At 43.9% G+C, this 13,783-nt stretch overlaps 1 protein-coding gene across 1 annotated transcript in view; it reads right to left on the minus strand.

Annotated features, from left to right (window-relative positions):
• Positions 1-13,783, minus strand: part of LOC307025125 (C-terminal-binding protein 2-like) — a 91,082-nt gene that overhangs the window by 17,509 nt on the left and 59,790 nt on the right. The window contains 3 exon segments of the mRNA XM_079659721.1: positions 1,671-1,808; positions 1,811-1,814; positions 5,452-5,606. Of these exon segments, the coding sequence (XP_079515847.1) occupies positions 1,671-1,808; positions 1,811-1,814; positions 5,452-5,606 (297 nt within the window).

Genomic DNA, 13,783 nt, shown 5'->3' on the forward strand with positions numbered 1-13,783 from the left:
TGGCGACCCTACGGCTCACAGTCCAATCCCAACGGAGCTCATCCAGATTTGCTGCCGATATTACGTGATATCTGACATGTGGGCTGGCTTTACGCCCACGGCCCTATCAGGTACGTCGCTATGAAACAATGCGCAACGTGTTTTGTACGTAATAGTCTTTGTTTACATCGTTTTTTTGTTTAAAGCTTTAGACCCATAATCAGCATTTCTCTAACACAGTCGTTCTCAAACTTTTTTCAATCATGTACCCCTTTGAAAAAAAAATTCAGCCAAGTACCCCCTGATCAGCGCAAACAAAATTTTGTTAAGGAAAAAATGACTATATAAAGAGGTACAGCATAGCGCTGCACCATCAGCGTCTGATTTATTAAAACAACAAGAGTAACTGAGAAATACTTAAATGCTACATTTCAAATGTTTACAATCCATCACTAAATTCATGGCAAACCAATTTTAACATCATGCAATAACACTAAGACGACATTAGTTGTATTGAACTGATTTTTTTAATAAGTTGTACTTACAGAGAGAAACATGGGCTTGTGCTTCACTGAGGATCTTTGTCATTCTCGGTGACAGGGAGGCAAACTGCAGTTATTACACTTCGCGTTTTGAAATATGTGGAACTCTGTTCATATAAAACCCACACTGCTCAAACTTCCTTACTTTTCCTAAAATTGGGATATTTGTATATTTATTTATTTTGGGGCGTGGGGAATGAAGAGGAAAAAAATATGAGCATTTTATGAGCATGGGATTTTGACCCCTCATATAAACATATGCATAATGCGGCGCTATACTTTGCGGCCACACGCCGTTGTCAAAAAACCGCTTATTGTTTAGGTCCTTTTCAAAAGCAGGCAGTCATATAATTACCTAGAACTAGCTAGATCTGATAGATTTGGACATAAACGGGAGTGAAGTATAACCGGACGCGAGAGAGATCAGAGATCAGATCAGCTGCTGCTGCTGCTGCTGACGGGAGAACACGCAGCTCCGCACGATCACAGCTCCGCCGCTGTGACGGATAGTTGAGCCGAGCAAAATACACTAAGAGATAGACCTAACACACTTAGCTTGTTCATCTACTCTGGAAATAGCTAAACTAGTTATAAATATATTTATTCTTTACTGTCGGGTCACTTATTACAGGTTCAGCGAGCTGCACGAGACTGATGGGCTGTCAGGAGAGGGAGAGGAAAAGAGAGCACCCCGTTTATTTTTCCCATTTTATTATCCAGAATTACTGTAAACCTTTGAATAAAGTAGTTCTACTACTATTAGTAGTTTGTGTAAATGCATTAATTATTTTATTTTTTCATTATAATAAAATAAATCTCACGTACCCCCTGCAGTACTCCAACGTACCCCTAGGGGGTCCGCATACCCCCATTTGAGAACCACTGCTCTAACAGGGCTGAAATAGAGGGATATGAGGGATGTCTAAAATGCATGATCTCTTTGGTATTTTGAGCAAAAACTCATCATAGACATGTTTTTTTATATATTTGTATATATCAGAGTCCCATAATATATGCCTAAAAATAGCATGACAGGAGATCTTTAAAGTGACTGTTTCTAGTCTTTAATCTAGAAACATAAAACTGCAAAAAAAACACCACGCATATGAGTTGAGTTATGAGTTGGCATTGACAGCGGAGGGTTCGTACCCAGCTCTCCGGCAGCCTTGATGTCAATGTTGTCGTAGCCGCTTCCGATGCGGATGATGATACGTAGGGCTTTGAACTTTTCCAGGTCCTCTCTGGTCAGGGTGATGGTGTGGTACATCATGGCTCCCACTGCTTCGTGAGCACCTGCAGACACACGTTCAAAACATTTTTACAAATGAACAACTCCACCCAAAATAACCTGGATCGTTGTTTTGGCTAATTGAATGAACATGATTTAGTACGATATTGTTTCCAAATACGTGCTCTTGCTCATGGAATTTTTACTACGTATCAAATCAAAAAGATTCCTAAACCCAGCCGTAATATAATTTACGACAGAGAGCAGACGAGCAGTATTAAAATGCTCTGAATTCAGGAGAAGAAGAAGATTTAAAGTCTTATTTTGATGAGAAGACATGTTGATTACCAGGCATTGTGTGCACAGCATGAAAGTGGAAACAGTGCTCCGTTGATTTCATTATGGGCAAAATGTGTTTTGTACATTTTCATTTCAAATGTTCTTCTAGGAGATGCACTGTGACTAAAGAGAAGCTTTATTTGGATGGAAATATGTTTACATTATCAGGAAAATAGCACAACATGGAAGTTAAAGCTATGTCTATTTAAATGTGCACCTAAAATGAATGAATAATTCTGAAACGTGATCTACATTGATATCTTGACAAATTAGCCATAATGGTGACGCCCTAAAAACGGTGTGAGATTTTTTTCCGTTTAATTTATCTTTTCTTTTAATGATCATTATGTCCATTCATTCAATAATGCATCCCATGCACGCAACATGGCCATTATTCCATTTGAGTTTATAAGATCTCATGAGAATCACAAGATCACATTCCTTCCAGAGGAGCCATGAAAATCACATCTGCCATGACTCCGGACACTTAAGGAAACGTTTAAGATTTCACAGTGAGGAGAAGTACATACATCACATGGTCGCCAGCCGCATTGAAACACTGTCCTTTTACAGCCCTGCGCTGAACTGGAACAAGTAATTATATTATATCGGAGGGGATGCTGTTTCCGCATGGTCATCACAATTACCCTCAGACCCCGAGGGTGTTTGTGGACAAAGGATGGGGGCAATTGTCTGGACAGAGAGGTCAGGGCAGCTGCTGATAGGTGGATAAACCGTAAGAGATGATCGCATGTGATAGGTCAAAAAAAGAACTGGACTCAGAAGACCATTTGACCAAATAATAATTTCTCTGCACTGCATTTTTGTTCTTCAAGTTTCTTCTTAATTTATGACAGAATCTAAAATCAAAAACATAATATATTTGTATGTACAGTAGTTTACGTAGCTAAATAAATAACCACACGGTGGTGTTGTCGAGTCCAAAGATCGAAATCTAATCACTCGTTCCTTGTCAATCCCCCAAACTATCGTCCAAGATGTACGTTTTGGAATTCTTCTGCTAAAAAACAACCATAGAAAAACACTTTTTGGTTTTGTAAATAACTCAAATTTCGCTTCACGATCCAACAAGGGTAAGAATTTGGTCCCCTCTGAAGGACGTCGCTGTGAAATGCTGCTCCTCGGCTAATTGACATGGACAAGGTGACCTGGCCTGTGATTCAGTGTGATGTGGATCTAAACTATTCCCCCTGAGTATTAGCCACAGCCCCTGTCAGCACCTAAATAACCGCTCTGCATTCACCTCCAGCCAAACTGCATTAGCTTTCCTGTGATTAGCAGATTAGCTCGGAATTTCCATACCGTTTTATTAGAGCAGTTTCCCAGACAGACTCTGCTAGGTCAAGGTTAAAACACATAAGCATGCACCAGCAGTCAAGAGGAACGCACACACGGTTCCAAGTTGTTTTTCAGCAGAAGAAGCTTTTAGAGTTAGTCATAAAGCTTTTTTTCAAAGAAATGTACTCTGAAAGTAGTTTAGTTTAATGGAAACTCTGACCCAATCCATATCCTCCTCTCCAGTGTAACCAAAGCCTTATTGCTTTTAACGTCTTTCATTTCCAAAGATGCTTTTCTGACATGGCAGCGAGGCTTCTCTTTTTGGCTCGGGGGAGCGTGAGAGACTGTTGCAAGAGAGTTAGGATTTTGTGATACGGAAACTGTACATTTTGTGTGTCTGTATGTTGGTCTCAGTGGCTTACTGGGGAGGGATTGTATTGCCATGAGGTCATCCCACTAGCGAACAGTGTGTGTAGTGTGGATGAGAGCTGGTTGTAATTCTGAGGACAGACTTTTTCCACCTGGCAGGGAAAATGTGCTGTTGAAAATGTTTGTTTTTGTTCAGCTCTTGGCGCTTCTCAAAGGGCAACATGGATGTGATAACAGCACTAACCATTACAGAGAAAGCACTACAGAACAATATTGCACTATAAATGTTGAGTATGTTATGAAGAGAAAGCTGTGATCCTTTATTGATTGCGCATTTTAATGCACTTCAGCAGCAGTGAAGCAGAGATGTGAGTAAAAGGGAGATGACGATGTTGATTATGTTTAGAAAAATATGTTCTGTGTGAATGAAGCACAGTAAAACCTCAATAAATGAAATAAAAACATCTGTACACTTTAGTAAATATATATTTTAAATAATAGGTTGACAGGTAAGCTGTTTCCCCGAGTTATATTTCTTTTATAGACAAAGCACCTTTTGATTTAATTTCATTATGTACGTAACCAGTCATTAAGTGCAGCCCTAATCTTAAAACCACAATTGGATGAACAGTCAGGCAGCGTACGATGTGGTAGGTGAGTCTGACTATGCCAGATGGGCTATCATCCAGCTTTTACAATCCACATGTGACAGTGAGACACGACAACTGGGAGAACGTGAGATGTTGGAGCGCAGGTGCTGCATGCAGGATTTGTTCTCGGTAAAGTTGTATTGAAATGTGATCTCGATCAGTATTCGGCTGTGTGTTTCATCATGCTCCTATCAACCGAAAAATAAGGGATTACCGGGTAGTGGATCTGACACGACCTCGGGACTCTTTGATATTCCACCTCTTGACAAGCCTTTCCCATGAGTTTCAGTATATGCTGGTGTGGATGGAGGAGAGAGTGGCAGCTGGTGTCTGGCCTGAAAGCATCCTACTGAGACTCTGTGAATTATCAGCGCTGTATCTCCGCATCCGTGCCGCAGAAAGAAGAGATTGGACATTTTCAATCTACACCACCCCCTCTGGGTATCTAGACTGCAAGTTATTACTGGGAACTGCTGAATATGCTGGCGAGGTGAACATTACAATCATGTTTTTCCTGATAAGGCAGTGTTAAAACAAACAAAAAGCTCCCCGCTCCCCCTTTCTCCTCACCGCCCAAGGTCTTTGATTGAATTGATCTCTATGCAAATGCTTCGTTTTTAATATGTCCCATTTTCATAAAAACATGGAGAGGAAAGAGGTGGCGGCTCTCACTCTGTCTGCAGATGGAGAGATAGCAATACGGTGATACCCATCTCCTTGGCCATATATTGTTTCGCTGCAACGGGGCTGCGTGGAAAGCAATAAAGAGCCTCTACAAGCCAATGTAATTACACTGCATCCCGCCATACAAGACTCTCTATTAGAACAATGGCACTGATATAGGCATCACGCTCTGCGCCACAAAGTGACATTAAATCATAATGAAGCCCCTATATTTTAACCGGCAAGTGCGTCAGGGGCCAATGTACTTCACACATCCACGCTGTGATGGGAAAAGAAAGTGATTGAGTGGCGGGCTTCACTTCTCCATCCACTTTGTGATGCGGAGCAGCATGAGAGTGTGTGGTGTGTGTGTGCTTTATACCTTCTCGTGTATTTCCTGTGTGGACTGAGCATCACAGAAGGCGACAGTCGCCAAGTCTTTCAGGATGGGCATCTCCACGGTGCAGTCGCGCCCGTCCAGCAGCGCCACCAGGGGGCGCGGATGCATTGGCCCGTTCATGATTTGGGGCCGAATACCTGGAGAGAGGTGGAGGAGAGAAGGAGGATTATTCAGGGTACAAGATAATAAAAAAATAGTGCCTGCGAGACAATCGTTTCAGGAAAAAAGACACTACTGTGGTTTGGTCAAAATCACTTATCATTGTGGTACTTTCAGGTATGGTTATTTCAAAACAATCTGCATGGCTAGACACCACTAGGTTAGAGTAATTAAATATATACTGACAGATAATCATGGAGAGTATTAAAACAAGAGCCATGTTATATTATCAAACTAAAGATCAGCAACTTTGATCAGCTGGAGTGAACTGTTTTTAATCACTCATTCAGATGATCGAAACCTCTTGTGTGTACGTGTGTGTATGTATATGTGTGTGTGTGTGTGTGTGTGTGTGTGTGTGTGTGTGTGTGTGTGTGTGTGTGTGTGTGTGTGTGTGTGTGTGTGTGTGTGTGTGTGTGTGTGTGTGTGTGTGTGTGTGTGTGTGTGTGTGTGTGTGTGTGTGTGTGTGTGTGTGTGTGTGTGTGTGTGTGTGTGTGTGTGTGCACATGTGCTGATTAGGATAAAGCCGTAGGCAGGGCTTCTCTGAACTACCAAGCGTTGCTCAATAAATCAATGCACCTACTCAAGACTGGATTAGACAATAGCCTCACTTACAGGAATCCTGTCGGTCTCACAGCTCCCGAACTCTTACATCACATACAGGCACCAGTGTGCAGTTTCACATACACACACTCAACATACCAAGATGAATATATTCCCTTGTGTGTACACATGACACACTAACATGCACACACTTTGTTCTTATTCTCAGTTCAAGGGAGAGAATCCCACATTTGAACCAGCAGCTGTGGAATAGAAGAAAAGGGAGAAAAAAAACAGCGAGCTACACCTTTAGAAATGATTCACCGCTGCCCTGCCTCCGAAGAGCCGAGTATCATTGAAAGTGCAAGAGAAACCGCTACATGCCTGAAACAAACCCACAGCCAACTCGCATCTGCACTTCAGATCACTTGAAAAAGTCCACGTCCCAATTCTGATTTCTATCTGCGCTCGCCTCCTGCTCCTCCCCTCTCGCCACTTTTCACACTTAAAGCCAAGAGAGCCGAGAAGAGCCGCGCTCCCCTGTGGGCCGACCTTCTCACACGTGCTCGCTGAAGAAGTCGTGTCGCACTAAGGAGGCAGACAATTACGGGCGCTGCTTCATGCAATGTTAACATCTCTTGATAAGCAGGAGCATCAATATTCATGCTGCTTCTGAGTGACGCCAGCACGTGGACGGACGGACCTAAGGAGGAAAGCATGTGTTCCCCGCTGAGTACTAGGCCCTAACACCACACAGGTCATGATCTTCACTGCTATGGATATGTCCAAGCTGACAAAACATGTCACTCTATAACAGACCTGAACAAGCAAGATCCCCTGTGGGTGTTTGTGTGGTTTCATGACATCACTTTTCTTATCTTTTGTTTTGCTGCCCTCTTCTAATTTGCTGCTAAGATCAGCATCTGGATACTTAAGGGTGACCTCACTCTGTGCATGTGCGAGCGCAGGTGTGTGTGCATTTGTCTTGAATTTAACCCCATGATTACAATGACGTAAGACTCCAGGGGGGCGAGATAAGGAGGAGGGTGGAGGAAGGGAGAAGAGTGGAAGTGGAGGAGGGCTCATTAGTGACATGCTCAGTGGGATTACTGCAGCAGAGGAGGCTGATTAGGGCAGATAAAGGTGAGATTAGGAGATTTAACATCGGCAAAGTTGTGTGTGTGGCTGATGCACAAGCCAGCTGAAACGCACAGTGGGGAGACAAAACAGGTGGGAAGGAGAGTGAAATCAAATTGTTTAAAAAAACATGCCTAAAAATAGACTTAGCAATGCCTGTTAACATTACGGAGCATTAAGAGGAGTGTGAGAGGAGAGCACGTCGACGACAGGAAAGAAGGACGCAGAGAGAGCAGTCCAGCTGAGGCAGTGAGGGGCAGTCCAGCCGGAGCAGTGGGCGGGGGGGGAAGTGTCGGAGGGGAGGTGTCTTCTCCATCTGCCTTCCTGCCTATTGTCATGGTGATCACTTAACAGGCCCCGACTGCCAGTTTTAATGCACTTTATTTTTGGCACTGCTGGCATCTGCGCCACAGAGTTGAGGTCTGCGGCACGCCCCCCCCCCCAAACACTCTCGGTGCAAAGGGCAGAGGCAATGTCTTCCCTCCTGACAGACAGACAGACAGACAGCCGCCTCCTCCCTCTCCCCCCTCCTCACCACCAACCTCCATCACTGCTTCCATGCCTACTTATCACGCTCGCTGTTCGAGACGGGTGACATGAAGGCGAGAAAAGGTGAGGCGTGGCGACTCGGCTGTCTCTGCCACATCTGCAACTGACAGCTCGTTGAATATTAATGAGGCGGCTGGGTGGTGAACCCGAGTCTATTACACCAAACCGAGGTAGAGGTGCGAGGAAGTGGGATTCAGTATTTAGTGCCTGACCACGTCTAAAATAATGCACACATGAATACAAGCAGCAAAATGTATCGAACATTTAAGAAACTACAATTATGATAACCAAATTCATACAAATAAATGACATCCATCGGTTCCAGCTTCTCCAATAATAAGACTTCGTATTTCCAAATTGATTATAGTTGTACACTTAATGTAATGGGTTTTTGACAATCACACAAAGCATAATCAAGCCATCCCCTAGTGCTATGATTTATTGCAATGGGTCAATTCAAATGTTTCTTTTTGCACTATTTTCTGATATCTCATAGACTTAACAATAAAACCATCATTGTAAAAGAATAATGAAAACAATCTTAAGCTAAAGCAACGCAGTACTGTATATGTCAGCCTATTATAAGGATTTCACAGAAAGGAGAGCTGACAGATACACCATTAAACAAAAAGAAAAGTAATCACTTTTATGTCCCACATCCAGAGTATACAGAGTAAAATAATGTGTTTAAAATGATAAAATGCTTCAATCCAACTGATGAAAATAGAGCCACTATTCACTTTTTGAACCTCTACTTTGGCCTCCAACATTCTCTCACCATCTACTTGCTAACTCGTTACCGCCATCCACTGCTGGGCATACATTGGGTTTATCAGAGTTTGCACATTCAATCATAAATTTGCAGTAAAACCAAAGCAATCAAATAAAAGAGGCTCAGAGCTCGATTGATTTCAGCTCTCCAAGCAACTTCTTTCAACATCACACAGACCTTTGATTCAAAGAGAATATAAAACATATTGATCAAGGCATTGCAGATTTGCCACTTGCAAAGCTGTCCTTGACTCACAGAAAAGCCCCAGAACACCTGTAACCTTCTCCTGCTTCATGTAAATCAGAAGTTACTGGCTTATACAGATTACAGGCAGCCGTGGGTGTGCAGGTGAGAGGAGCTGTGGGTGAGGCAGTGGGGGGGAGAGGCAGGCTGCGTAGAACCCTCAGGCAGGAGTTAGACAAGCTGAACTCATTGGCTGAGTTTCTCTCTGACCTTTCAGTCTCTCACTCTTTCAATTTCCCTCTCACCGACTTTCACCGTACCTTTCTGCAGCGCTGGATTTCTCCCAGATCTCTCCCTGAACGATAGCATCTCCTGACAGCTCCTCCTGTCTGCCGATGTCTAGCTGTGTATCCGTGTTCGCTAACCATGTATCAGCTTCTGTTTCCTTCATCTCTATTTTCACGTACATTTCTTTCCCTCCTCAGTTGTAATCACCGGCCTTCCTTTCGCTGGCACCCTTTCACCTCAGCTGTCATTTGTTCCCCTCCTTTTCCCATCATTTTCCTTCTTTTCCTCTCGCTCTGTCTTTCTGGTATCTGGAATGTGTATTTGTGTGTGTGTGTGTGTGTGTGTGTGTGTGTGTGTGTGTGTGTGTGTGTGTGTGTGTGTGTGTGTGTGTGTGTGTGTGTGTTTGTGTGTGTGTGTCCTCCTGTGTGACAGATTGATTGTTACTGCCGATTTTGATGGAGAGAAGATGATGTATTCGGGCAAGGGAAGCAGGGAAGTAGGTGACAGGCAACACTCCCCCTGTGCTGAACTGACAGCATGTACATCAAACCGGTCTTAACCAGAACCACTGGGTTTGTCAGCCGCACAATACCACGGGTGTGATTGGTGATGCATTCATGACACCCTTCTCAGCACCTTTTCTCTCTATGGGGATATTGCAGACAATTATTTAGAATATCATTTCATGATTTAAAATGTTTGTCATCTAGTTGTATAACTTCATGATATAATACACTTAAGAGTCAGGCTTTAGATATTGCACATTCGCCTGACTTTACTGAATAAAACGCAGTATATTGGCGGTGACAATTAACAGGGTACCAAATCTATTTTGAAATGGTGCTAAATTTGGTTAAACGTAATTTTTTGGACATTTTGTCTATTGTGTTACATTCACATTTTAAAAGTATTTAGATTTGTTTCTCTAAAAACTATGTTAGCTAACGTTTGCAGATCTAATTTACGAAAGTATTGATATTTATTTATGCATACAGTGCATGAAATGTCAACAAATGTACACAATGGGAGCAGGGGGTCACGTCAGAACCAGCAGGAGGCAGAGTGCTCTTAATTTCACTCAATTAATGAATACCCTCATTTCCTTTCCTCTGTTTTCTCGCTTCCTCTGCTTGTTGCTAAACTGTTGCCAGGCTGCGAATGTGCATGTGTTTGTGTGTGTGTGTAATGATTTGGGACGAGTACATTTTCACTGAGAGAGAGGCAGCTGCTGTCGTGGGTTTACCTGCCAAAGGAATAAATGCCTGTAACACACGTCGCTCGCACACACACACACACACACACACCCCCCCTGCTGATATACTCTGTCAGATCTAGGGCTGCATTAATTTTCTTCATTAGCTAATAACCTATCAAATTCATTGCATGGATACATTTAAATTGTCAAAAAAAACAACCCTTCAACAAATCCTTGATACAAGTAGCTCAAAGGGTTGCTTTTGGGGTTTAAATGAATAGTATTCCATTTACAGTATTGCAAAATAGCTCATTTTCTAGATTTACACTAGAATAAACATGAACAGTTAAACATCATACTTATGTGATAAATGTCTACTGGGAATGGAAAAAAATAGTATGATGAGGAACATTGGCCTTGGAATTGTATTATAAAAACGTAGTATCTATGACCGCCAGATATTCATTTACCAAAATCTTTTCAAGTCCCTGTACTAAAAAGGTGGCGAGCTCAGTTAACATTCTAAAAAAAGAAAACATTTCTCAACTAGATCACATAACAGTTGTCAAAAAATGAGAACTGGGTCACATTGAAAATTATTTTGGATATCTAGGACTCCAGTGAAAAGGCTTAAAAACCCCTTGAGGTAGATTACAGGCATTCATGAGATCACTCCTAAATCTCTCTAAGTCATCTGTATTTTAATTCTTATCAATCCCGTAGAAAGAGACTTGTGGAACCCGAACCCGGCTGGGGCTGCAGGCTGGGCTTTCTGAGCCAGCAACACTTAGTCAGAGTCTGGCAGCGGGACGTAGCAGAGCGGCGCAACGGGAGATGAGGCCAGAGTTTCCATTATGTGGGGAAGAGAGCTAAGAATTTCTTCCTACCGCTGGCCTCTGCTGTCGGTGTTATGTTGCCTCCGTGAGGGGAAGAGGGACGCGCAGTTGTGTTGTCATAAAGGGAGGAAAAAGAAAATACAGAGAGGAGAGAAAATGGCAACAGAAGTCACTTTAGTGGCAAAGGGAGACCAGACAGGCCTTCCACCATGCTATCATCATCCGCTGCCATCCGTTACCTAGCAACCCCAAGCTGCTGTTTGCAGGTGGCTCCTTCCTGACAACAAGGCAGGGTGGGGGTGGCAGCTGACCCGCCAACAGTTACTGCCATTTACTGTTCTGCACTGAGCAGCACTGTGCTGAAACATGACCCACATCCAGTCAAACAGGAAGAGGCTGTGTGTGGCTGGAGGAACATGCCCACAGAGGGGGGGGGGGGGGGTATAGTATGGATATGTGTCTCATGTATTATGTGTAGGACTTGGATTCCAATTTCGAAAAATTGCTGAATTCACTTGGTATCTTTATCTATCCATTAGCAAACTAAAATATAGAAAACATTCATGTCACAGGCTTCTCATAAGAATTTATCACTGATTGCAGATTTTCCATTTCAAATGGCAAATGTCGCTGGCAGTTGATTACATTGGCTGTAGCGAATGAGGGATACTTCTTCAAGTAACTTGCCCAAAGGCCAACCCAAAACGTGGCTGTTGTCGGGTTAATGTTCGCTCTTCAATTTGGCATCTGTTCTCGGCCAAAGATAATTTGGCCAAGAAAGGGAAAACACTTTTGACATCTCTACATTTGTGATTAAATGATGCTGTTTTGCTGTTTAGTAAGACCAACAGCGGTGTGTTTTCTCTAGTGAGATGATCTCGCTGATAGCATCCTGTCAGTTTGATAGATTTAACATCCAAGTTCAACTTCCATGCATATTTAGATAATTAAGGCTTCACTTAATAGTTATAACTTATAAGGCTTTCATAAGCTCAAGGAAAAGATGTGAAAAAGTATATCTAACAAAAATGCTATCAAACCTCAACCCTACTCATGTGAAATCATTTGTGCAATAAGTGTTCATGTGGAGGCACAAGCTGCCGAGGCAAAGTGAGATCTGCATGCTAACACGGACACAACAGGAATGCACTTGCATGAATGTGGCAACAAATGAATAGGAACCCACACACAACCTTGGCAGGCTGCCAGGAGCCTGACTGTGGAGTAACCGCAAAGTTTGGCATAATGCACAGATGTGCCATCGGGTCAAACAACACTTTGTTTTCTTTGCCGGAGTTTCCTCCCTTTTCACATGGCACTCTGCCAGAGGCCTGACTTCTAGTTTTCAGAGGCTGAATTACTCAGTTACTACTTTCCCCCCTCTTGCACACACACACACACACACACACACACACACACACACACACACACACACACACACACACACACACACACACACACACACACACACACACACACACACACACACACACACACACACACACACACACACACACACACACACACACACACACACACACACACACACACACACACACACACACACACACACACACACACACACACACACACACACACACACACAGCCATAAACACACACACACCCTTCATCTGCCTGTGACAGCACGAGGTCACTGCATGAGTTGTAGTGGTTGAAGAGAGGGGGTATAGCGGGTGAGGGGGCGGGTATAAGCACCCTTTGTTGGCAGCCTCCTCCCTGCCCTTCCCTCCCTTCACTTCCCCAAAAAGTAGCACACAAAGGCTACTTGTCCTGAACTGCCGGTGCCCCACCCCTGTCCCCACCCGGCTGCCCTCCACACCAATCCACCCCATGCCAAGAAAATAAGCGCACGCCCGTTTTAAATGGTGCGCTCTGTGTGCAGGGGCGGGCCAGGCCCACACCCCACCACGGGACAAAAGCGGGTGTCAACAGCATCCAGGGCACAGCCACGCCGGGCCTCCCCTCCCTACCCTCTCTGTTTTTCCCGCACTTTTATTCTTTGCCGTTTCCCAGAGCTACACTCAGTCGGAGACCGCATAAGAAGCAACAAACATGAAGCCAAGTGCAGCGGTGCAGGACGGGCGGACCCCTGAATGACTACATGTTAGACTTACTAGCTTACCTTACTGACCACACAACACACACACCCACCCACACACTCTGCTTCTCCCCTCCTCTCATCCACACTCCCCCAATCCACCTACCTCCCTCCCACCTCCCACATGCCAGACTTTATTAGACATCCAGAAATCAAAACAGGAAACATGCTGCTTGCCTGGAAAATGTTGTCTCCACATTCTTCGGCTTAAAATCTACGCATCGCAGCAAAAAAACGAAGGTGATTGAGGCGAGTTGAGAGGGGTGAAAAAAACAAAAAATTGAAAAAAAGGGAAGTGGAGGACCTCCCGCAATAATCCAAGGAGGGGACCCCCCCCTCTCTCTCTTCTTCTTCTTCTCCTCCTCCTCCTCTACTATGTCAACCCCCCCTCCCCCTCCCACGGAGTTGCTCCTCTCGGTCTGGCCCTGTTGGTGAGGGGAAGGGGTTTCTGTGGAGAGATCTCTCACTAAGCCCCCGGCTGCATCATCTTCAGTCCATGCCTTTGAGGGCTGAGAGAAAAGCACCATACACC

This window comes from Notothenia rossii, assembly GCF_949606895.1.
Source record: "Notothenia rossii genome assembly, chromosome: 11".
Taxonomy (NCBI): domain Eukaryota; kingdom Metazoa; phylum Chordata; class Actinopteri; order Perciformes; family Nototheniidae; genus Notothenia; species Notothenia rossii.